A 23515-nucleotide genomic window follows, 5' to 3' on the forward strand; every position below is an offset into this window, starting at 1 on the left:
TCTAAATATCCTTCTTCACGAGGACATGAACATTTGAAAATTATTTCAAGACTTGTGGGTGCTCTATAGCGGCCTCCACTAGAGGGCGCCATAATACAAACGCGGTAACGCGCACGCCAGACCCCGTGGATTGATTTGAGTTCATTTGAATTGAATATGCAATATAAAATTTTATACATCTGTTAAAAGCTGTACATTCTATATGTTTTATTAATATCAAAATAAACAATGTTTTAAATGGATCTTGATCAGGCTTCATTTTGCATTTTGTAAGTCCATACATTCAGCTAATGATTTTATACTTAACGCTACTATTTTTTATACATTGAAGTTTAAGTATAAAAACACTATAAAACTTAATATATATATATATATATATATATATATATATATATTATATAGTGTTTTATATATATAGTTTTTTCCTAATTTGCTTAGAAATATACGGAATAGCCTAGTCACTAAAGACCTTCTCTAGGCGTTATAATACATTTTTAAACTTGTTTGTCATTCTGACAAACTGAACGCTTTGGTGAATATACTATTATTGGCAATTGAAAATCATAGATAAAATAATGCATAGTTCTTTCCTTACTTTTGTATACTTGATAAATACAAATTTTATCGCAATGTTCCTGTAAAATTTCTGTTGGATAATTACGGGCAAGGGGCGTGAACGGGTGGTATGTGAGGGGAGGAGTTAAAGCCCTATCACCTAGTAACCAGTAACGTAAAGGCATCAAAGGGGTCGTAAATACGAAGCTTGAGCAGAGAAGTCCGATCTTTTGTGTAGCAGCTTGAACGCTTGGCAAGATTGCGCTTGGATTAGGCAAGCGACAAAATGATCTTTATGCGACCGGATTAATCCAGTGGAATAAAGTGACGGGAACGCTGTAGTGAGGACGGATACATGGACACGTTGGTCTCACGGTGAGAGAAGGGAGTTCATAAATCCATTTAAATGCTTCCTCTACAGGCGAGCCCATAAAACCAGAACCCGTACTTTTACAAGACGACTTCTATCAGGTGTGTATGGATAATTACATTTCTTGTAATATTTGCTGTTTAAAAAATAAACAATAGAATATATGTGCAAACGTGTAACGTACTTTACACACCAAAATAAAATTGTTTAGGTTCTTTATTTAATCGATTAACTCAACCATTCTTAAACAGATAATCGTGTAACTTCTGGTAAACGAACTGTTATGTTAGTATGTTGGAGAGTTTACAGGTGAGAAGACGAAACGTTTTCGTGTGCGACGTGTTAGTTTGATTTATTTTAATCCTTTGCAATCTGTTCACTGTACTAAGTTTTAATGTTAAACTTTTTTCCGCAGGTACTACCAGTTTGTGGGCGGTTTAGTGTTATTTTCTATGTTTCACACGTCTTCTTAGACAGTTAGGTTCTAATGATGTATATCAGAGAGATTTCGGTTCTGCCCCGCCAGTCTTTACTACAGTTGCACGACCTGCTCGGTCTAATTATTTCCTGCTTTACACACTTTAATCGCCAACGTTCAAAGTTGTCCCCGATTTTTTGCACTGATGGTAATCGACGTTATTCATCAAAGTCCGTCATTTGTGATGGACCATTTGCTTCTGGACAGAAACAGTTTGAGAATCGTAGATCTGAGCGCGTAAATTGGGGCAGCCTGCATGTCAACAAGAACCGTCCGGTTTCACAGAACTTCAAGGGCCAGTTTCTGATCCAAAGATTAGTCCTGAACCTAAATTAACAGGAAAGTTAGTTGCAGAATCACCTCTGACAATGTTTTAGTCCAAGGCTCGACCTAGTGTTGTACAAAGAAACAAGTATGTACAAAGTTTACCTGTTAAGAAAACATGTTCGGTACATTTCCGTCCAGCAGATCGTTAAAAGTCCATTATTGTAGCATATCTGGCACAGAGCTGCGGTATTGGGGGTAGATCACCTGTGTTTACCTGTTGTGCTTTTATGAAGCCACATTTTGCATTTGGTATATTTTGCATTGCACAAGCTGCTTAAAACGTTGGTTCGGGCTCCTTAACCTCCATCTGTGCTGGTTCCGTTTGTTTCCTCGGCGGGGTCTCACCTCTGAACGGCTGTTTCCTCAACGAGGACAAAAAAATCGAGCAAAGTTTTCCTCAGTTGTCTCTGTAGTTCGCCGTGTCTGGGTTTGTTGAACCGAATCGTAATAGACCACCGTGGGCTTTTGAAGCTGGCAGTCCTGGGTGTGAGACTACTTCTCCGTTTTTGTGGCCAGCTTTTGTCTGGAGCGTTAGTGAACCCGGTTCTGATTAGTCAGCATGAACGCACCCACCGTTTGCCAACCACACTCTTGCACTGCTTTAGGTACCACAGAGGTGTTTTTGCACCTTTGGTTGAAGTCCTAGATTTCTGGCCTCGAACTGCAACGAGAGTCCGTAATGGAAGTTTATTTATGATGTGGCGTTATTGGAGGTTGGCTGTGCATTTGTGTTTTTTTTTTTTTTTTTTGCACAGACTTTGCTTTAAGTATTTGAACTCTTTCCTGAGTTCATGAAGGTGGGCGTGTTATTTGTCTTTCAACTCTGATTAAAAGCCCATTTTTTTCTTTTTATTGTGTCCTGGGTTGTTCCAAGAGACTTAAGGCTGGCATGACAAACCCAGGGTGTTGCCCGGTGCACGTTACGTTACTAATTTAGTTATGTGTATATTTTGCTCGGTTAAATTGAATACAGCCTTGATTTCTTGGCAGTATTATCACCTGGGCATGTTGCACCTTAAAACTGCAGTCGGTGCGTGTTTTGAGAATGTGTTGAACAGCAAGTGTCCAACAAATGAAGTGATCCGTGGAGGGGACTTGAATAACATGTACTAAAATTGATCACACCCAGAGTCAGAAAACTGTGCGTAACGTTGCCTTATTCAGTCTTTTCCCTGTTTCGGACACATTGGAACTTACCGGATCGACTTCTCCTAAAATAAGGGGCCTTACTTGGACCTTAATGATCTAAGTAAATCTCCTGGCATGTATTGCGTAGGCCTACGCTGCTTAATTTAATTTCTTTTAATTTAATAACTTTAACCTTCAGGTGAGCAGGGACGGCACAGTGGGTGGATGTACTGTGTTGTGTAGATGTTGTGCGATACAGATGGAGGCATATATGAAATCTGCTACCGTTGTCAAAATAATGCACATTGTGGCCTGCTGGGAAATGCGTCCTTGGAACTCGAGTACTGACGTTGTCCCTGAGGAACGCTTCGTTTAATATGGACCCAGTTAGCATGTCTGAACCCGCTCACCTGGAGTCGCTCGTTCAGTTTGTCTATCATTTTCGTTATCCCTTAAGCATTTAGGTATTCAGTTTTGCAGCAAAACTGCTGCTGGCGTAGGGCACGTGCTGGCCCACATGCAGCCACCCCGGCTTTGAGCTGAGTGCCTTTTGAACGCAGCTCTTAGCTTTTCTTCATTTGAGCTGAGCGCCTGTTGGATGCAGCTCTTACGTTTTCTTCATTTGAGCTGAGCGCCTGTTGGATGCAGCTCTTACCTTTTCTTCATTTGAGCTGAGCGCCTGTTGGATGCAGCTCTTAGCTTTTCTTCATTTGAGCTGAGCGTCTGTTGGATGCAGCTCTTAGCTTTTCTTCATTTGAGCTGAGCGCCTGTTGGATGCAGCTCTTACCTTTTCTTCATTTGAGCTGAGCGCCTGTTGGATGCAGCTCTTACCTTTTCTTCATTTGAGCTGAGCGCCTGTTGGACGCAGCTCTTAGATTTTCTTCATTTGAGCTGAGCGCCTGTTGGACGCAGCTCTTAGCTTTTCTTCGTTTGAGCTGAGCGCCTGTTGGACGCAGCTCTTAGCTTTTCTTCGTTTGAGCTGAGCGCCTGTTGGACGCAGCTCTTAGCTTTTCTTCGTTTGAGCTGAGCGCCTGTTGGACGCAGCTCTTAGCTTTTCTTCGTTTGAGCTGAGCGCCTGTTGGACGCAGCTCTTTGCTTTTCTTCGTTTGAGCTGAGCGCCTGTTGGATGCAGCTCTTCTCTTTTCTTTGTTTGAGCTGAGCGCCTGTTGGACGCAGCTCTTTGCTTTTCTTCGTTTGAGCTGAGCGCCTGTTGGAAGCAGCTCTTCACCTTTGTTGGAAGTCGTAACTAGGCGTGCGGCAAGCAAGCTGCTAGAAAGCAGGAAAGCCTACCGGCGACCAAAATGCACGTAAATACATCTTATTCTCCTTTTAAAGGGTTAACGGTTTCTGAAGGGAAACTAAGAGGTGTGAAGAAAAAATGATTGATGACTCATATGGATGTGAACAATTCTAGTTGGAGTGTAGGACTAATGTGAAGATGTGTAAAGTCTCTTTGAAGCATGCGTAAATGGTTATGAGCGGGGAACAAAAGCGCTCTCAATCAATTTAAAGTAATTACATTTTCTTGTTTCTGAAGTCCGGACAAGAACGAGATATGTAGGCTATTGTCCGGTCTTATCGAATTGCTCTTGGAACACATCCTAATATCCTTGGGTTTTTGTTATCTCCCTAATTATTGTGCCCAATTAAATTTAATTTTGAAGGATCATTCAAGTGAGATTTGCAAGGCGGCTTTATGCATTGACTCAGCTGAATTTATTGAAGTCTTAAAATAAAGGAGGGCATAGCGATAAAGGCCACCGTGTTGGAGCCGGTAGTCATTTTCTTGGCTTGCTGCTCTGCCTTTTGTAGGTTTTTAAAGGAAACGTCTTCAGCTGCAAGTGTTTGACATGTCATTAGACCCAAGACAAAGTCTTCCTCAATTAAAAGTTGCTGCACAAGTCCCCTATCTCTTGTGGTGTTTCATTTGGTAGTTTTTAAATAACTTTATTCATAATATATGTCTACACTAAACATTTTTGTGTAGTATTTTATTCTTTATTATTGTTTTGGTGTTATTCAGTCCTGGCTCCCAGATGATGTAACAAACTTCCACTTACTGTCCAGACAGCAGACTTCCAAAGCAGACTGAAGGCCATATTTAGGGACTCTTTAAATGACCATTGATCCTACATCCATTAAATTCATACTCCTGTTGGGTAACTGAAACTCTTGTATTGTATTGTTTGATGCTGTTTGTTGTTGCACTTATCATTGTCTGGTATAGAGCTTATAGTTATAGTAGCTTATACTTATTTCACACTTCAGTCGGTTCAGGGACCGTTCTGTATTTCAGCAGTGTTTTAGTTCAATGGTATCTTGAAATCTAACCCTACTGTATTGGCTAGCATGCGTAAATGACAGCATTTGTGTAAATGTAGATTTGTTTCACAAATATTGGTGTAATCAATATATATATAGTGTTCATAACCTGCCTTCCCATATTCTAAATGTTTCTGGCTTTCTTTTTATCTTCATGAAAGTCTTTATCAGTCCAATATAGTTTCTAGCGACTAGTTGTATGGAGTAGTGGTTTTGTTTAACCACGTTGGGTGTGGAAGTATGTGGGTGAGTTTTGGCCTGTAAACCGAATGCCCCCATCTAAATTGTGTCTTCTTCTCTGCGTTCCTGCTTATAGCAGTGTCATTTGTCACTGTTGTTTTTTTATTTTTTTGCTCCAATAAGATGGATGCGGCCTAATTTTCTCGTAATGAGCTTTATCTCATTGCTGCTTAGACGTCCGTTCTGTCAAACGAGAGATGTCTGGGACGTAGCTCAGTGGGTGTGCAGACCCTGCTGTGTGATGTGTGATTTTCCCAGTCATCTGAGGGTTTTTACCCAGAGTATTTGACCTACTTTATTTGTTTTCCTTTTTAAGGTGGACAAGACTCCTGGGGAAGATGTTGGACACAGAAGCGTGACTCTGATCTAAGGGGACCTAATTGCTCCGGTATGGGGACAGAGCCTCATGGCAGGGCCCGCCGGCCTCACTGTAAGCATGGACCGCTCTGAGTGACCGGAGTCAATAATGAGGCACGTGACCAGGAAGAGGAAGACTTGAGCTGCCGTGAGCGTCCTCGACGCTGCTTTCAGTCAGCATGCTGCGTCTCCTTTCGCTGAAGTTCGCCCGCGTCTACCGCTGCGGCAAGTTCCTGTTTGCCGCCGCGCTGTTCGTCACGCTGCTCCTCAACACCCACAACCTTCTCGCCTCCTTCCAGAGGAACGAGCTCGCCGACCGCCGTTTCCTCGGCCTCAACAAGTGCCCGGCCTGCTTCGGCACCAGCTGGTGTCGCAAGTTCATGAACGGCCAGGTGACCTTCGAGACGTGGGGGCGCGTGCGCCTGCTGGACTTCTTCAACGTGAAGAACGTCTACTTCGCCCAGTACGGCGAGCCCAGGGAGGGGACGCGCCGGGTGGTGCTCAAGCGTCTAGGCTCCAACCAGGAGCTCACCGAGATCGACCAGAAGATCTGCAAGAGGTCCACGGGAAGGCCGCGCTGCGATCTCGTCCAGGGCATGTACAAGACCGAGTTCGCCCGGCTCAACGGTGACGTGAGGCTGCTCACGCCCGAAGCGGTAGAGGGATGGTCGGACATGGTGCACTGCCCTTCCCAGAGGCTTCTAGACAGGGTGGTCAGGAGGTACGCGGAGACCAAGGACTCCGGAAGCTTCCTCCTGAAGAACCTCAAGGACACTGAGAGGATGCAGCTGCTGATGACGCTTGCATTCAACCCCGAACCTCTAGTGCTACAGGTATGGGCGTGTTGGGTCATTCCTTTGTGTCGTTGTTAGCGATTCGCTAGGCAGGGTGAACCCGCTCCAGTTCTCTCGGTATCTCTCGGGTAATTAACTCCTGAACCCCAGTCCTCACACACGCATGGCGTAAAGTCCTGTGTGACCTTAATTTGAGGACTGGAGTTGCCTCATATTCTCACCTAATTGGAAAAACATGCTTTATCCCAGTAAAAGTAGCAGAATAAGTCTGCAATATGTGAGCCTAGTGCACAGCTCAAATTGGCATTAATTAGCAAAAATTGGCCTTTAACCAAAGTAACTGTTCAGGTTAATTGTCTATACTATTAAACTATTATTAGCAAAAGCTAATTAACATTGCTAGTCTGGGATTTACTGGATAAACAAGAGGGCTGTTGCTTGGGTAAATGAAGTCTATAATGTTTGTAGGCTAATCTGTGTGTCTCTTAGATTATCTTTATCTGTTCCTTATAGTGCTTCTCTGTAATTTAATGGCCTTGGAGAACTTTCTTCCTCTCTTTCTTTTGAGGCAAAACCCTACATATAATTTCAAGTGACAAATGCAGCAATACCAGTTAATACCAGACTTTGAAGGGATTAACAGTCTAAACCTTTGCATATTTGAATCTTTACATTTTTTGTGTAATGGCTTGAGAGTTCTAAATAGTCCGTGTTTGCTGGTGTTTACGGAGAGCTTCCTCTGTTTGGGCCAACTGGCTGCATGTCCTAAGGGATTACTTTAGCCACAAAACATGAAGTATATTAATCAGAGAATGAACACAGTAGGAGTTAGTCTGGAAATCTATGAGTGTTCCACTTGTTTTGCTGTGTGCATCTTCTGTCTTATTTCAATCCATGGCGTCCCTCATCTGTGCTTTGCCGGTCTCTACCGAGTCTAATCCGTTTGTTTATTTTGTGACTGACCTGTGTTGTTGAAGGGACAAACATGAATGTCTCTGAGGACAGCCAGGATCTGTTCTGATCTCCATTTATTCTGTCTGTCTGAAACATGTCAGGTGCTCTGCATGCCAAAGGCAGCGTGAGTCCTCTATGGAGCATGATCTATACAGTTTAATTAGCTTTGTACAATTTAGCCCTTTGCCTGACCACCTCTGTCAGTTCCATAATCATAATGAGATGTCCGTTGCCCTGCATCGGAAGTCACTAATGAATGGACTTGCAGTCTATTGATTAGATTGTCCATGATCTTCAAGAGTGATTGTTCCTCCTTGCCTTTGCTGGGAGGATGTGAAGACATCGTGCTGAAGACAGCAGATCCGTGCTTTAAGTCATTCATCTTCGTTCCCCCTGCGGAGCTAAGAAAAGCAAGATATTCCAGTTTGCCTAGACGTAGGAACTCCTGGGACATGGCAAAGGCTGCCCTCAAGATGCCACCTCCAGAAAGGCCCAGACGGAGAAACCACGCGGCTCGTCGGTCTGTCTCCGCTCCTGTATCCTGTTGCTGGGCTCTGTCGAGCTTTGATGCTGAAATGTGGTAGCATGCCTGCCTCTTGTTCTCCCCACAGCACGGTTCCCTGTACCGCTCGTTTCCAGAGATTTCGGTCCGGGTATTTTTAGCCGACCGGCGCTAGTGGAGCAGCTCTTGAGCGGTGGGGGCCGGCGGTTCCCCCTCTGCGGGTTCCGCGCGCACCCACGGACGAGGAAAGTGCGTGCTCCCGGCGCATTTGTGAGCCCCTCTTAATTTCTTTCCGCCCCGTCTCCTGAAAAAAGGTCGCAAGCTTGGTTTGGTCCCCCTAGCCTGCCATTATCGGGGAGACGGCATGTCCCCTGGAAAATGCTCTGGACTTTGCGACCGTGTTATTTGTGCTTCCTTGCTCTGTTGAGAGCATGGTCCATCTGCTCAGCCAGGCTGAGAATAGCACTAGCATGCCCCCCCCCTCCCCAGGAGTGGCATCTATCAAGGCATCTATTAAGCTAGCACACAACCCCCACCCCCATTTGCTGTTCTCACCTGACAGTGATGGCATTATGGGGCTCCGCTGCCCTGGGCACACTTCGAAAACCCCTCCGAATCTGACACGTCCTGCTCGCTGTAATTGGGCTAACGAGGATGAGTTCGGCACGGATGCTTTTGTGGCTCGGCAGTCCGGAGCTGAAACAGAGCCACGGTCGCCATGAGACGTCTCCTCCTGTTTAACAAGGCACCACTTATGAGATGCTGTGGGAGGGCCGGTCGCTGGAATCAAACTAAAAATTGTGAGTTTGTTGTTGCACTGGCACCAAACCTCCCTCGTTCTCCTATCTGCGCCTTTTCTATACAGTGGCCATGGGACCTGTGGTAACGAGTTTTATAACCCCACTTTAAGTCCTCACTTAGTCAGAGCGTACATTTTAGCTGTTGCTGAGTAGCCGTGTGAAAGATTTCCTACCCACGAGCGGCACCATTACTTGCCCTAAGAGTTCTGGAAATACCTGACATTCACCAACTGCAGAATAAGAGAATGAATGAATCATGAGCAATAAATAAATAAATTTTCCTAATAAAGTGAAAAGTAAGCAATTTTGCTGTGAAATAATTTCAAACCAACTTCATGGAATGAACGTTTGCAAAAGTTTCAGAAGTTCGCACAAGAGAAAGAAATTGTGTGCAGTTTGTCGCCAACATCTGCTCAAATAACCTTCTAACCCCTCTGCCTCTAACCTTGCCGGATTGTTCTCCTAACAGCCTCATAGGCTTTGAGAGTCCGACGTAGTGACTGAAGTGTGTGAGCTGGTCCTGGGGTGGCGGACACGTGGGTCGGTGGGTGGGGTGGCGGACACGTGGTCCCCAGGAGACGCTGCACGTTACCAGGCTGGTCGAGGCTGCATCTCCGCCTTTGCTTGTTTCAGCCTTTCACTCGAAATCCGCCTACGCACCGAGTCACGTGGTCGGTACAGGGGGCACATGTGCAGACACGCACGTGTGCAAACCATGTTCGCAAAGGGACCGGGTTAGAATTTCTGCCCTGGTTTGAAATGAGACTTGGAGATAGGACTTTCCTCCTCGGTGCCTTGCTTTGTGGCTAACCTCCACACACGGCTCATTCTGGGCTTCTTATTTCTCTCTGTCTCCAGTTTGTTTCAATACCCCCTCAAATTTCCCATGGTGGTATGGTTCAGAATGTCAGAGCCCGGCTCTTAATTGAAGTCTGACCGGTCGTCGGACCGGTTGCTTCGGACTCGACCGGTTTCCCTCCCAGCATGGCCGACGCTCCCCACCCCTGCGCGGCCGCTCCCGACAGAAACGGGACAGTGGAGTGCGAGTTCTGTTCATGAATCTGATTCCTCGGGGAGGCCAAGGTCACCACAGCTTGAAGGTCGCGTGCTCGTGTGTGGCGGAGCCTGGCTCTGTGGCAGAAGCAGGGGCCGTCTGTGACTGAGCCGCACTAACGCGTCGAGAGACGCAGAGCCTCTAGGCTCACCACGACAGCCGCAACCTCAGTGGCAAACCTGTCGAGCACGCAGGGTTGGTCCTCGCCACCGTTCTAATAAGGGACCGTTCTTAACAGGAAGCCGACAAAACGTTTTTGTCTGAGGCTTTCAGGTTCTTGTAAATGTGTTTCATTTAGAGGTAGAAAATTAATAAGTTTAAACACATGATACGGATATGGGATAAGATGAGTTGAATAATGGGCTGGGGGGGGGGGTCTAATTCTGCAGCTGTCATGTCTAGAGTGCCTGGGTTAGGAAGCTGAACTAGAAAAGGAAGTGTGGGGTTTTGGGGTTTTTTTTTTTTTTAAGCTGCATTTTACAACCCTTTCATGTGGCAAGTTCTACACACAAGCTGTGCTTGTGACATTCTCTGTGACTAAACACCGGGAGCAACTTTCCAGAGAGTGAAAGGGGGGCTAAATGGCAAATGAGTATTTGAAATCTCTGAATCAACGCTGAATTACTTTCTCTCTGCAGACTCTCACACTCCCTCCCCCCCTTTTTTTCTCATTCCTCCCTCCAGCGTTTAGAAAGAAAAGCTCCATCTTGGAATTGAGCCAAGATCCCTGGATACTGGCACTTGTACAAATTGGGTCAAATTAGAAGCCCCCCCCCCCCTCCCCTCCTCCTCATAACAAAAGTGCACCAGTATGTACAGAGTGAAACAACCTTCTGAAGAAGCGTGTAATTCAAATAGCCCATGTTATATAATCCGGTTAACAACATGTTTGATGTAAAGAGGGCGCCTGTTGGCCAGGTGACATCTCAGTCTTATCTCGCACGCAACGCCAGGTCCATCTAGGAAGCTGGCTAGCATCATGAAGATTCTGCGTTTGGTCCAGGCCGGACAAAGGAGGAACCCCCTGATGGATGCTGTTGGTGATTGGCAACGGCACCACCTCGTCCTCCATCCATTTGGTGTGATGGAACATTTGATCCGCCCGATTAAAGTTTAATAGTCGTGCATCCAATTTTAATGACCCTTCTTGAAATGGGGGGAAAACTTGATATCGCCAGCACTTAAGCTGAAATTTATGGCTACTGTAGTTGCTGTACTGTAAACCATTGCGTCTAAAATGGGAGAACTGTGCACACATTCCTTTCACAAAAGGTCAAATCTTAGGAACATTATAATTATTGCGTTCGTATTCTGATTGTAGCCCTGTAGAAACCTTTTTGCAGGAACCTTCTGCAGGGTTGGAAAGAACATGTAGGCCTAATGAGACAAACATCTAGGTATTCAATGCCCAGTGAAGCTGAATGACTTCTCATCCTTCAGTTTATTGTTGTGGAACACTGTGGATTTTAAGGCTAATGTGAACCGAAGTGTGAGTTGAGAATTGATGGTTTTTACTTTTTTTTAAAAGCACACTTCAGTTGTTATGCATTTCTGTCCTCTTTGTACATCCTTGTGTGTTTACTGTGTGGGGAAAATAAAAGCCTCTGTGAAAAAAATATGTACAGGGGAGTGTGTTGGGGAAATCTAACCCCTATCTAACCAACGCCCCCTCCCTCCTCCCTCCAACCATCCACCCCTCCTCTCTTCCTCACGTTACATCCCCACAGACGTTCCCCTCAGACGAGGGATGGCCGTTCGCCAAGTACCTGGGTGCCTGTGGTCGGATGGTGGCGGTGAACTACGTGGGCGAGGAGCTGTGGAGCTTCTACAACGCACCGTGGGCGAAGCGCGTGGACCTGGCCAAGCAGCTGATGGACATCGCTGAGCAGCTCACCAACAACGACTTTGACTTCGCCCTCTACCTGCTCGACGTCAGCTTCGACAACTTCGCCGTGGGCCCCCGCGACGGCAAGGTCATCGTCGTGGACGCCGAGAACGTTATCGTGGCAGACAAGAGGCTGATCAAGCAAAGTGAGTCTATGATGATGATGATGATGATGATGATGATGTCATGGTCATAACACTTTTTTTTGTTGTTGTGGAACTACTTTCTTTCTTTTCACACACCTTCTTGGCATCCATGCATAGAATGAATTATACTACGGTGAACTACGGTGCAGTAAGGATTAGTTTCTTGTTCGGCTTTGAATGTTCTGACCCAGTTTCGGACCTGGAGGTCAGCAGGCCTACCGTTCTGCCTCAGCCTTTGGCCCGTCATCTTTTCATCTACATGTGAGGGTTCTGTTGATGTTTCCCACGATGTGACTCCAGTCTGGCAGTGTCTGGTGAAAACCCTTCTCTCTAAACGCCTCAAGCTCTAGTAAAAATCTCTTCATCCTCTCCTGTGCTGCTGTCTTGAGCTTCTTCAGAACATCTCCTGAATGAAATGCAGTTACCTGGAAAAGAAGCAGTGGTGTTCATTCCGACATGGCACAAATGGAGGTTGCTGCTTCCAGAATGTTCTTGATTCTGCTTTCATTCCGATATAGTGTGAAGGGAACTACTAGCAGGTCTGTTGGTGTCACGGGCCTTGGGCCGGAGATGCTGGCCCATAAGCTGGAGGCTGGTGAGTTGGCATGCGGTGCAACAAGGAGGTATGCTCCTTTTGAGAACCCCATCTGGACTAGCAGATGGGGTTGGTGGTAGTGGGGACGATGGTTGTGGGACGATGGTTTGTGCAGTAACCTTTAGAATAATGTGCAGCCTATAATGAATAGAACAAGAGTACTGTAGGCTTAGTCTGAGAGCCGATACGTTTTTGTGTTTCTTCATTTTTTTTCCAAATGAACAAAGATTCAAATAATGAACTGCCTGGGTACATTGTGACTTTATGCAAAAAGGGCTCTACAAACAAAGCAAGCTAAAGAAAAAGAATCTTTTCGGTGGCCGATGTGCCAACTGTTGCACTTGAGAGATGTTAATTCAGTAAATTCTACTCTTTTGGCCGAATGTGCACTGCGCACATTTGACGAGCCGTGAACTCGGTCGGAGTTGGAGTCTGTGGAGTTTTTTGGTTTAGTGAAGGCCAATGAGTTGAGCTAATTAGTCTTTCACAAGCTGTTCGTCTTTTCAGATACCTAATTAAGTCATGTTAATGATGGCTAGATCCATTTGTAAATGAATGTTTCAGTGTGCTGAGCCTTGATTGTAATATGCATGTTATTCCAAACCCAAAATGCTTTAGTGTTGGCTGAGTCTATAATATGTTTGTTGGAAACTAATTATACTATGATTCCATTAGGAAGGAGAAGTGAAGCTTTGAGTTTGCAGTTTGCTCTCCATGGACCATGCATGCTGGGCACACACACGCTCGTATGGACAAACACCTGTATACACACTTAGACTTTGAACTCCAGTCCCCCTGCGTCCCCTGGGCATGGCACGTCATTGCTGGTCCCATTATTGTTGTGTCTCTTTACTTTTGTTACAGCTACAAAGTTGTGGACTTTAAAACAGCCCCTAAAAACCCCGACACATGCACATACTTTGCAATTCATGAGTCTGGATGATGTCTCCTTCGCCAAATCGTACCCCTTCGCCTGGCACTGTGGAATAGTATATTGTGTGTGTGTGTGTGTGTGTGTGTGTGTGTGTGTGTGTGTGTGTGTGTGTGTGTGTGTGTGTGTGTGTGTGTGTGTGTGTGTGTGTGTGTGTGAGATTCTGAATGGCTGTACCCCATTGCCTCCTCTGGTTCTGCTCATAATTGGCTCCCCGGAGGGTGATTGGCAGTGTGGTGACTTCATTTTCTCTAATTAGTTATTGGCACGCAATCGAGTTGTGTCGGATGACCTGGAAAGTGGATCTTCCGTCCGCCATGCCCCCATATGCCCGAATGTAGATGTGCTGATGAATTGTCATTGCTGCTTAAGCCGGCCGTGGCTGCTCTGGCGCGTTGCTCTGCGTCTGTAGCTGGAGTCCCAGAGCTGTCAGAGAGCTGTTGATGGTCTGGCTATATTGACGGAGACGGGCATACCTTGCCAACAGCACAGTGTTAACTGTTTGGAGGAACTTCTGATACGGGTCTGCTCCTCAGGATGGTTAATCGATATATCAGTCATTGATTACTGTAATTGTAATGGCCAGGTTTATGACAAAGGGTCCAAATATGTAAATGAGCTCTGTCAGCTCATTAAAGATATGAGAATCTAAACCAAGACATTTTCGTTTAAAATGTGGGCTTCTGGTCCTAAGGGTTCACCAATGTGTTTCCAGATATTTCATATTGCAATCATGAAATGCATCAGTATAAAGAATTCATTCCCGCATCACCGCGCTTTACTCTTCAAAATAAAAATGTTGATTTTATTTCTGTATAGCTGGATTTTGTAAACATGGCTAGCGCCACAATTAAGGTGAAAAACGGCTAATGATGAAGGTTTACCGAGACTCGCATGCTCACTGTGTGCGTTTGTCCGTTCCTCCTCAGACAAGCCGGAGAACTACGACGTGTGGTACGAGAGCCGCTACGAGGACTGCGATAAGGAGGCGTGCCTCTCCTTCTCCAAGGAGTCCCTCTGCTCGCGGGTCACCGTCGACCACAACTACTACGCCGTCTGCCAGAACCTGTTGTGGCGTGGCGCTGCCTGGCGAGGCACCACGGGCGGCCTGCTCCACGACCCGCCCCCCGACGTGGCCGCCGAGGGCCGCCTCGCCGCCCTGCTGGACGAGTGCGCCCGGCCGCGCAAACGCTTCGGCCGCTTCCAGGCGGCCAGGGAGCTGCGGGAGCACCTGGCGCGGCTGGTGGACGAGGCCAGCGCGGAGAGGTAGTACCCAGGGAAGAGGCGGGGGCGCGGATCGCCCCTGCTGCCCCCGACATGAACTCCACCTTGTTCAAAGTGGCAGCCAGCACTGGCCAATGGGCTCCCGGAGGCCCGGACCCAGACTAATTGCATATGGGCCTGCTTGAATGGACTGGATGACTGAAGACCGCAAGCAGGAACAGTGCACGTGTGTACGGGTGCGTGGGGGGTGCGTGTGAGGGAGAACAAGAATGTGTATGATACTTTTGAACCGAGGCTAGTGTGCAAGCCTTATTAGCCGTAAAGGCAACACCAGGAGAGAGATACAGTCAGCCCGTGTCTGGGTCACTATCAGGACCCACTAATGAGCTTCATGCTTAATTTATAGAGGCTTATGCAGTGGTATGACCCTAAACCATAGGCCCATGTTCAAGTGATATGCTCAAGTTTCAGTTTCTTCTTGTAAGATTTATTATCCCACATCAATGGGGGGGGTGGTGGTGGGGGGGGGTCCTTGTTCAGTATTGAAAGGATGTTTGCTCAAATTTCTCATCTCCTGTTGGACATCTGCTCAGTTTTCTATTACTGTAATTAAGACGCCGACTGCTTAAATGAAATGTCAATCACAGGCGGTGGTGTCTAAGTATTGGGCCTTGTGTGCGAAAATGGTATGAAAACGTGCATAAACTGAATAAGGAAACTGCGACGTATGCAAGATCAGATACCAAAGACTAACTGATTATTTGGTTCGGTTTTAGTTTGTTTTGAATCATTCTGGCATTATCTGTCTAAAGGGAAGCACAACCCTCTTTCCAAACGCTTTCACATCTAACCAGTTTTTAGTCATGCATCATTTTTTCATTGTTTGGACCAACACAGCTTGGATGTCCATGCGTGTACTGTCCTGTTTTGTCAAGTTAAACTTGCACTACAAAAGAAGCATTGGGTTTACAGAGACAAATTGCACTATGTGTCAAAGGTCATCAGTTATTTTAGAGTTCTCATTAACATGCTTCAGAAAAAATTATAATAATGTGGTGATTTTAGTTTTCCCCTCCATCACCTGGAAACTTGTGATCTGTTTCATTGTTATGAAGTTATAAGTTGGATTCAGGTCATGAGCTACGTAATTAACCACCCGTTTCAAACCCTGGTGTTATTTGTCCCCGTTTTGTGTGTTCTTCCCTCGCTGTGTGTGGCGGTCTGCGTGGCTCTGTCCGTTCGTATTACATGTGCTCCGTTGCTCTCTGCCAGTGTCCCTTTGTTCGAGACTATTCAGTAGTCTGGTCGTACTGTGCCTTCCAGTCTGAAAGTTGTATTTACAACTGGATAAAAACTTAAAAGTATATTAAAGTATATCTATACTTGCCAAAGGTGTCGTTCATTCATTGTGTTCGATTTTGATACTTTGCAAAACCAAGTGCTATTGAATAAGGATTTTGTAGCATTAAAAAGTGTGTGTGTGTGTGTGTGTGTGTGTGTGTGACGCGTGCGACTCCATATAGATTTTCCCTTCCCCTGGAGAACCGCCAACACACACATCTTACGGCGGGGGCCTAAGAAAGGGGATAAGGCGTCTTTGCACACACTGTACGGATCATGGAGCGTTCATATGGGGCCCCGTTTTGAGGGCTGCCTTTAAGCTAACTGCGCGGTGTTAAAGATGTCCCTTACATCGCTTAGGCTAAAGGTAAATATGTACACCTGTGTGTTGAAGTAGATTTGACTCACTCGCCATTGATCCAGTCTAACAGATGGAACTTGCGAGTGTCTGGTGACGAGAAATGCTGCTTTGATTTTACGTTATTAGTCAATAACCTCAAAGTGTGTATTTATGACTTGGTTACAGCACATTATTCATAATAGTGGGGGCTTTAGCTGAGCCTCGAATTGCCTCCCTTGCAGAGTTCTGTGGTGATGAATGGGGAGACTCTGGGCTAAAGTTAAACACATTCACCCATGCCACCTAAATATAGATTTCATTTCCCCTGTTGCAGGCCTTGCAGTGTTGCGGCAGGCCAGTTCCGTGCTACGACTGTAGTTTTAGTTTTCCCCGGTCTTGGAGGACGTTTGGTAGTGAAACAGGAGACATAGAATCGCAAGGAACCATTTATTTAAATTGATCCTTGAGGGTCGTTAAAGGGAAGTTTTAAAGGGGGGGGGGTTCAAGTCCTGCATGATGGCTGTCGCCAGTTAGCGTGTTGCTATGTGTGTTATTGTTTTTTCTAGTTTTTAAAATTCAGGATCAGTCAGCTAAGCTGGTGTTTTTTTTTCAGGTGTTTTTATAAGTGGTTTATGAGCCTATGCTTGTTCTCCTGACACCTCTGCCTTAAGCTGAATGCAGCTATCGGCTATCAGCTTACCTGCGTCTGTTCGTCGTCTTACTTAGGCTGGAGGTGCCATTCCAGCCTGATTTAGATTACAGGAAGGAGTGCGAGAAAGGGCAGACTTCAACAGTGTTCCCGAGCTCGGCTCTATTCCCTGTAATGCTGGACACGGTCCATGCCACAGTCACCATCTGTTTTAAGACTCGAGGGGTCACCAAGCCGTGTGTACACAAATTATCTAAAGACTCAGCAGTCCACGGAAAGCTGAAAGGAGTAGGTAGAGAGTAAATGTTTGGCTACTGATGGGCAGAGCTTAGGATTTGGATTTGAGGCACACGCGAAACATTAATTTACCCCCCCCCCCCCCCCCCCCCCCCCCCCCCCCCCCCGCATCAGTCTGGAAATTTTAGGCACTTGCACAATCGTCGCATTTAAATGAGCTAATGAAGTAATATTTGGCTGACTCAAACGGGTCAGGAAAAAAAGGCTCTGATTCTAACTGGAGGATTTTTGCCAGGCCCCATTGCCACATTTGGCTGGTTACGATGGGGAAAATATGATCGATGTCAGCTGGTTCCGTGAGGAACTGCATGTTCATGTTTTATGACGGACGCTATGACTGTGTTTGGGTTTGTTTGTTATTTTCCTTCTTCGGCCTAGCAGAGGAAGTGAGGGGAGACGAGAGGAAGACACTGGCTGCAAAATGGTAGAAATGGATCCACCACATTTTCCCCGAAGTGGTTTCTTATGGGCAATTGTGGCACAGGAAAAGTTTTGATGATTGCAACCTAAATGGCATGCTCACTCTGACTGATAACATCAGAGCTTCAGAGCTGTTCCATATCCTCCATCAGCTGATGTCTTGTACGAGTATGACCCCTAACCCCCTTTCCCACACACACACACCCCCTCTGTCTCCATACCTGTGTGTGTGTCTCATCATGTGAAATGGCCATAGACACAGAGGTTAAAGAAAGGAAGGGCGCTTGGAAAACCAACCCAGCGGAGGAACATCTGTGCCCCCGTTACTCTCATGGTGAGCATGGCTGTCTCGGAGAAACGTGCAGAGGATGTAATTACTATTGACCTGAGAGTAAGAGGGAGGGTACTGTCTACTCCCCCCAGGGGCTCTTAAAGCCAAGCTGGCACCATGATTACAGTTCTGTTTATATATATAGATATAGATGTGTGTGTGTGTGTGTGTGAGGAAGAGAGAGGGAGTGTGCGCGTTTGAGCAGGCTAGGCCTGGCTGACCGCCTCGCCGTCAGTAGTCGTAGCTGACAAAAATAACATTCCATCACACAACTCGGGCCCAAGCCGTCACATTAGTCTTGTCCTTGAAATCCCTCCTCTAGAGTTTCAGTTTTCTCTAAGAAGAAAAACATTTTGCAGTGAGGTATGGTCCTCTTTAGGGCGCTCAAGCTATAAGCAGAATAGGGAGTTTGAGTGGCTGAGAACTTACAGCAATGTGCCAAAAGGCCAATTTGCACACAGTGCATCATAGGATAGTCTATGTATAATGCACAAGTGCAGAATACCAATTATTCAGTATATGACACCATATTTATAAATGGGCAGTTAGAGGGAGACAGTACAGAAGTAAATGGACACAGCAGAGATTCAGCGACACTGTCTCGCATGCTAAAGCAATTACACCTGATAATTGCCAGGTTAGCTTATTTATTTATTCACGTTTTTTAGTTTTGCCTTGGCACCACAAACTTTCAAACTGCGGCACTCGCACGCCGCTATTTTGCAAGTGCTGTCGAGCCTTTGAGAAGGCATCGCCTCACAGAGCACGCTATAAACACGGAGCGATCCCTGTCCAATTCTTGTCCGCAAAGAGCAGCGTTTCGGCACTCGCTGTGGCCGTCCAAATGTCGTTTTGTCGGAGTGAAAATTGGTAAACGGCAGGGCCACCGCTGACTAAAAGGCTTCATGGGGCCGCACGAGAACTCTGCCAGTGACGGGGCCGTGTAATGAGCAGGTAGTTTCACTCCCTTTGGGGCTTGGGGGAAGTAGGTTAAGCACTGAGTAGCTGGGTATTTGCACCTATGCAGTCATGGATAGTGGAATAGTGGCTGACTCGTGTGAATGGAGACCCAGAGGACACCTTTCCTTTCAAAAGCGCCTCCTGATGATTCATTGGTGACTCCCATGGTGGGGGTGGCGGTTTGGGACGGGACGGTGGGGTGGCAGGGTTGTGTTTGGGGGATACAGTACCACAGGCCTTCTTACTGTCTCTCCAACTTAGAATCCAACAAAGATTTTATCTATATGCTAGCTGAGTTCTTTGACAGGTCTCTGGCTGTTTTAGATTTATGGGCTGTTAGTTGGTGGGTCATCCATTAAACACTGTCTCAGCCAGCCTGAGATAATAGAAACGCCACAGTCATTCCTCAGTGCTTCAGCATAGGTCGGCCAGTCTAGGTACCACCCACACCTATGGCCTCCTGTATGCTTCCGGAAGGTTGTGGAAAATATGTGTTCCACACGCGACCACCCACACGGCTCTGCTGGGGATCTCTGCAGTGCTTTGTCTCCCGGTGCGCTATGGAAGCACCAAGCTGCTCCAGGTTCCCTCACCCCTGGCTGACCTAGGCAAATGCTTGGGAGGGTGTCTAACACCACCGCACCAATGCTCCCAAAAGAAGAAAGAAGGGCTTTGAAGAATGACCGACAAAACTCTGTCACCTCTAGAAGAATCTGCAACGCGTGCTACCACAGCTCCATACTAAAGTGAGAAAGCTGAACGCACCTCGCTCCCTACAATTACGTTATCACAGGCTCACAGGCCCTTTCAGCCTGGATGCAACAGCATTCCTGAGGCCCTGGAGGATATGGTCAAGGCTCATGAGTGAACCAGTCATCCATTAGTCACAGTTTATTACCCCCTCTACCTTTAATAATGGTGGCTGCCACGGTGGAAGTGATCCTTGTGCACCATGATTCTGGCCCATTGTAGATCTGAACCTTCTGACCAGACCTAAAGGAAGTATCGTTCAAGTTGCTGAAACTGATTTGCGAATGTACATTTTAAAGGTTCATATTTTTCTGCCCCAACAGAAAATCTCTCCACCCTTCTGTTTTTTTTTCAGTTTTACTAAATACGTTGCTGCACCACTGAAACTTGAGGGCTGCCTATTCCGAATGATTTGCGTGTCTGCAGACTGCGGCGAGGCCAGTGACGTGGTTCTCCTGCAGAGCTGCCGTCTCGGGGACCGTTTGGCTCCTTGGACTTTGTTCTTAACTGAGTAAAGAGCTCCTTGAATCCCCAGATGCCCTTTGCCTTTGCTTTAGTTTTTACCCAAGGATGCCGCTCACAGATGAGATCACAGCCTAGCCGGGGAGTCTGTGTCTTGCCTGGGGGGGAAACTGTAAGTGCACTCAATGCTGGAGTGAGCTGAGCTTTATGGCTTCACTCAAGTGTGTTGGTGACCTGCATCTATTACCAGGTCATGTGTGCATGGACCTTTCAGTGGAAGATGCTGGAGAAACTTTGTGGTCCCATAAGGAAAACCAACCTGGGGGGGGATACATCCACAAACCCCGTATCACAGAGCTGGCATCATTTTATCCTGTTTTGTTTCTCAATGCTGCAAACAGCATTATAGCTTATTAGAACAAAACCAGAATAGTCTGGGAAAAGGTTACAAGACAAAAGTGTATGTGGGTGTAGTAGCCATGACCCTGAGAATCCATGAACATTCTGGTTGGAGAGATGTTCCATCGTGGGGTTTCTTATTACAGTAACTTTGCTACACATTGCTACACAGTTTTGTGCTGTTTGACAGTCAAAGTGTCAGTGATGTGGGCTGTTGTGCAATTAGAAGACAAAGTCCTAAGTTGTGACATTACCTGTTCTTTGCAGTTTTGTTTCTGTGGTGTAATATTCATGCCTGGGCTTGTCACACCAGAAAATATTTTCATAGGTGCACAGGGGTGATTTGACTTCATTTCTTTATGCAGTATTTTTTGTCAGGGCTTAAACGAGCTCTAAAACCACTTCTGGGTTTGTAAAGAAAACATTCTTCTACTCTGCATCCATTGCAAATCTGTTGGTTCATGACTGACTGAGATGAAACACTAGCTTAGCTTAGCGCAAGGAATGAACAAGGTAAGTACAAAGTGAAACACAAGTTATTTACGGATGTAGGATGGTCTGCACTGTGTTCATGTTACAATTGACACATTGCTGTAACTTCTCTCTCAGTCCAGCTGGGTTCAACTGACTGTGGGGTAGGCATTTTTAAGTAGGTAGTGTTTTGTGCAATTTGTACCACTTCTGGTGCTGTTTCAGAAGTGTGTTGGTTATGTGGTGAGGAGATCGATTTAAGGAAGTGAGCCACCATGTGAGATGAAGACGTAGGCCACAAAGAGAACTGCCGTAGTACTAACATCTTATTTGCGTTGCTATATAGGCTTTAAACGAAGTTAAAGAAATTGTGCATCGGGTTACCTCATTACATACATCGAGCTCCAGTACGTCTTGCCACACACAGAAAGCCTTTCTGACAAACGTGGGTCACGCACGCGCACGCTCCGTGACACTTAGCGATATTGCCATTTCTGCTTTTAACGACGTGCTCTTTCCAAGATGCTCGTCATATGGAAAATATAAATTCTTCCAGTGTATTTGAAGAATGTCTCTACATTTCAGGTAACAAATGGCAAGGTTTTATTCAAAGCTTTTAAGCACTCATGCGCAATCTGCTGAAACGGTTTCCCGCCGTTGTAGTAGACTGTGTGTGTGTGTGTGTGTGTGTGTGTGTGTGTGTGTGTGTTTCCTTACTGTCATTATTAAAGGAGCAGAATGAGGAACTAGAGGGGCCTGTTCAGATCAAACGCATTGACGTGCTGACTCAGGCACGGGGCGCTCCGAACTGCCATCCGCTGCTCATCACTGTGAGGGAATCAATAGAGAACGCCTTGTGCTTTCGGACCGAGTTCCGCACCAGGAGCACCGTATCGAGCCAACTAAAACATGAGGCGGCTCTAACGTCCCCTTTTGATCAACATTTCGGCCTGATGAAGATCAGTAAAAGATCAGTGGAGCGCAGCACACGACAGACAAACAGAGTATCGCTTGGCGCGCTTTCTTTTGATGCTAATCGCGAGCCCTCTCTCCAGCATTAGCTTGGATTTGCATGTGTCAAGTTCAAGTTTTGAATACAAGAATTTCTCATGAGACCAGTCAAAAGATCACAAATCTGGCTTTCCGTATAGTAATTCTAAATCAAACAACTGGGCTCTTTCTGACAAACTGACGCTAAAAGCTCTCTGTGCATATGAAGAAATGCGTCTGAGGAGAAAGCGAGATTCTCTAAAGTTCAGCTGAACGCAACAGCTCATTCGTGTCAGGAACCTAGCAGAACCATGTCTGAGTATTGAATAGAATTCAAATTTAGGTCTTCACTTATGAAAGGTATTGAATAACAACTGATTTTAATATAAAAATGTCATACTTTAGTGACACGGCTACCGTGCATGTTTATGAAACCCAAGACATGCCATTTAAATAGAAAGTGTCTATGCGTTAGAAAATTGTTTTTCATAATGCTCCTCTATGTGAAAAAATTTTCTTCGAATGTTTGTAACACTATGAAAAATGACTCATTGATGTTTGAGACTGGCATGCATGACTCACTCATCTGAGTTTTATGAAAGATCTGTTTCCTAAGTCAGGTCTTTTAATAACTGCTTTGCACACCTTAGTGTGTTCTCTGAAATCCTTAAATTGGCCCTTCAGCTCGTTAACAAGCCCTTGATGAGTTTTAAAGAAACAGTATCTGACAGTGGCGCCGCAATGGAAATCAGCTTGAAGCAATGAGACGCTATCAAAAAACTAGCGAGTTTCTTTTAGCGATCATTTGATAGACTAGTTTTGTTCTGAGCAGGTTTCAGATTTTTCCTAGTTTTAGGGCCACAAAATCCTGTCCATGATATTGCAATACAGGTGAATAAAAACTGACCAAACCAAAAAGATTATATCACAGGACTGCATATGTGTATAAGTAATGGTAAGAACGCAAACGTTACTTTTCTCCAATTATATGGTTCAATTAAGTCAAAAACATCTTTAAACATAGGTAAACACAGTTTATGCGCATGGAGAACCTTTTAAAATGGAATATTTAAATTGAATGTTTATTTTAAAAATTACATTGCAAGTTATGAAGTTGGATGCAAACATATGAGGGGCGTGACCGAAATATATATTTCATAAAAATCAATTATTCATTTATGCAGCACAGCAGGAGTAAACAGTATGGTCTAGAATCAGCTGCATGTTATGTATGTAAAAGATGTTGTTACACCCAAAGTACACTTTACTTTACATACGTCTGTAAAGTACATTATAGATACAAAATAAAATTTAAAAATCTATCCTTTTCCTGACCTCTTATGTGAGTTTTTGCTGTAATACAGCAAACGGCTCTTGTAAAGTGCACTAATGGCTTATTGGTACCCAGGGGTGGTATTGGTCAAGCAAGCGTCTCCTAATGCT

The 23515-nt window shown here is 45.6% G+C and overlaps 1 protein-coding gene and 1 long non-coding RNA gene across 4 annotated transcripts in view; both read left to right on the plus strand.

Annotated features, from left to right (window-relative positions):
* Positions 1 to 739: 739 nt before the first annotated feature.
* Positions 740 to 16047, plus strand: dipk2aa (divergent protein kinase domain 2Aa). 3 transcript variants are annotated; one of them, XM_076972596.1, is made up of 4 exons: positions 740 to 930; positions 5737 to 6610; positions 11609 to 11912; positions 14368 to 16047. In XM_076972596.1, the coding sequence occupies exons 2-4, from the start codon at positions 5957 to 5959 to the stop codon at positions 14706 to 14708; spliced, it is 1299 nt and encodes a 432-aa protein (XP_076828711.1). In that variant the 5' UTR covers positions 740 to 930; positions 5737 to 5956; the 3' UTR covers positions 14709 to 16047. The 3 variants fall into 3 exon arrangements, with proteins under 3 accessions (XP_076828711.1, XP_076828710.1, XP_076828712.1); XM_076972595.1 differs by having other exon boundaries at positions 741 to 1026; XM_076972597.1 differs by lacking the exon at positions 740 to 930 and adding an exon at positions 2851 to 2871.
* Positions 16048 to 20990: 4943 nt separating this feature from the next.
* The window catches only part of LOC143475334 (uncharacterized), a 53109-nt gene continuing 50584 nt past the window's right edge, over positions 20991 to 23515 (plus strand). Inside the window, exon 1 of the long non-coding RNA XR_013121001.1 lies at positions 20991 to 21124. This is a non-coding gene — a long non-coding RNA (uncharacterized LOC143475334). The remainder of the gene's footprint in view (positions 21125 to 23515) is intronic.

Source organism: Brachyhypopomus gauderio, chromosome 14, assembly GCF_052324685.1.
Source record: "Brachyhypopomus gauderio isolate BG-103 chromosome 14, BGAUD_0.2, whole genome shotgun sequence".
NCBI lineage: Eukaryota > Metazoa > Chordata > Actinopteri > Gymnotiformes > Hypopomidae > Brachyhypopomus > Brachyhypopomus gauderio.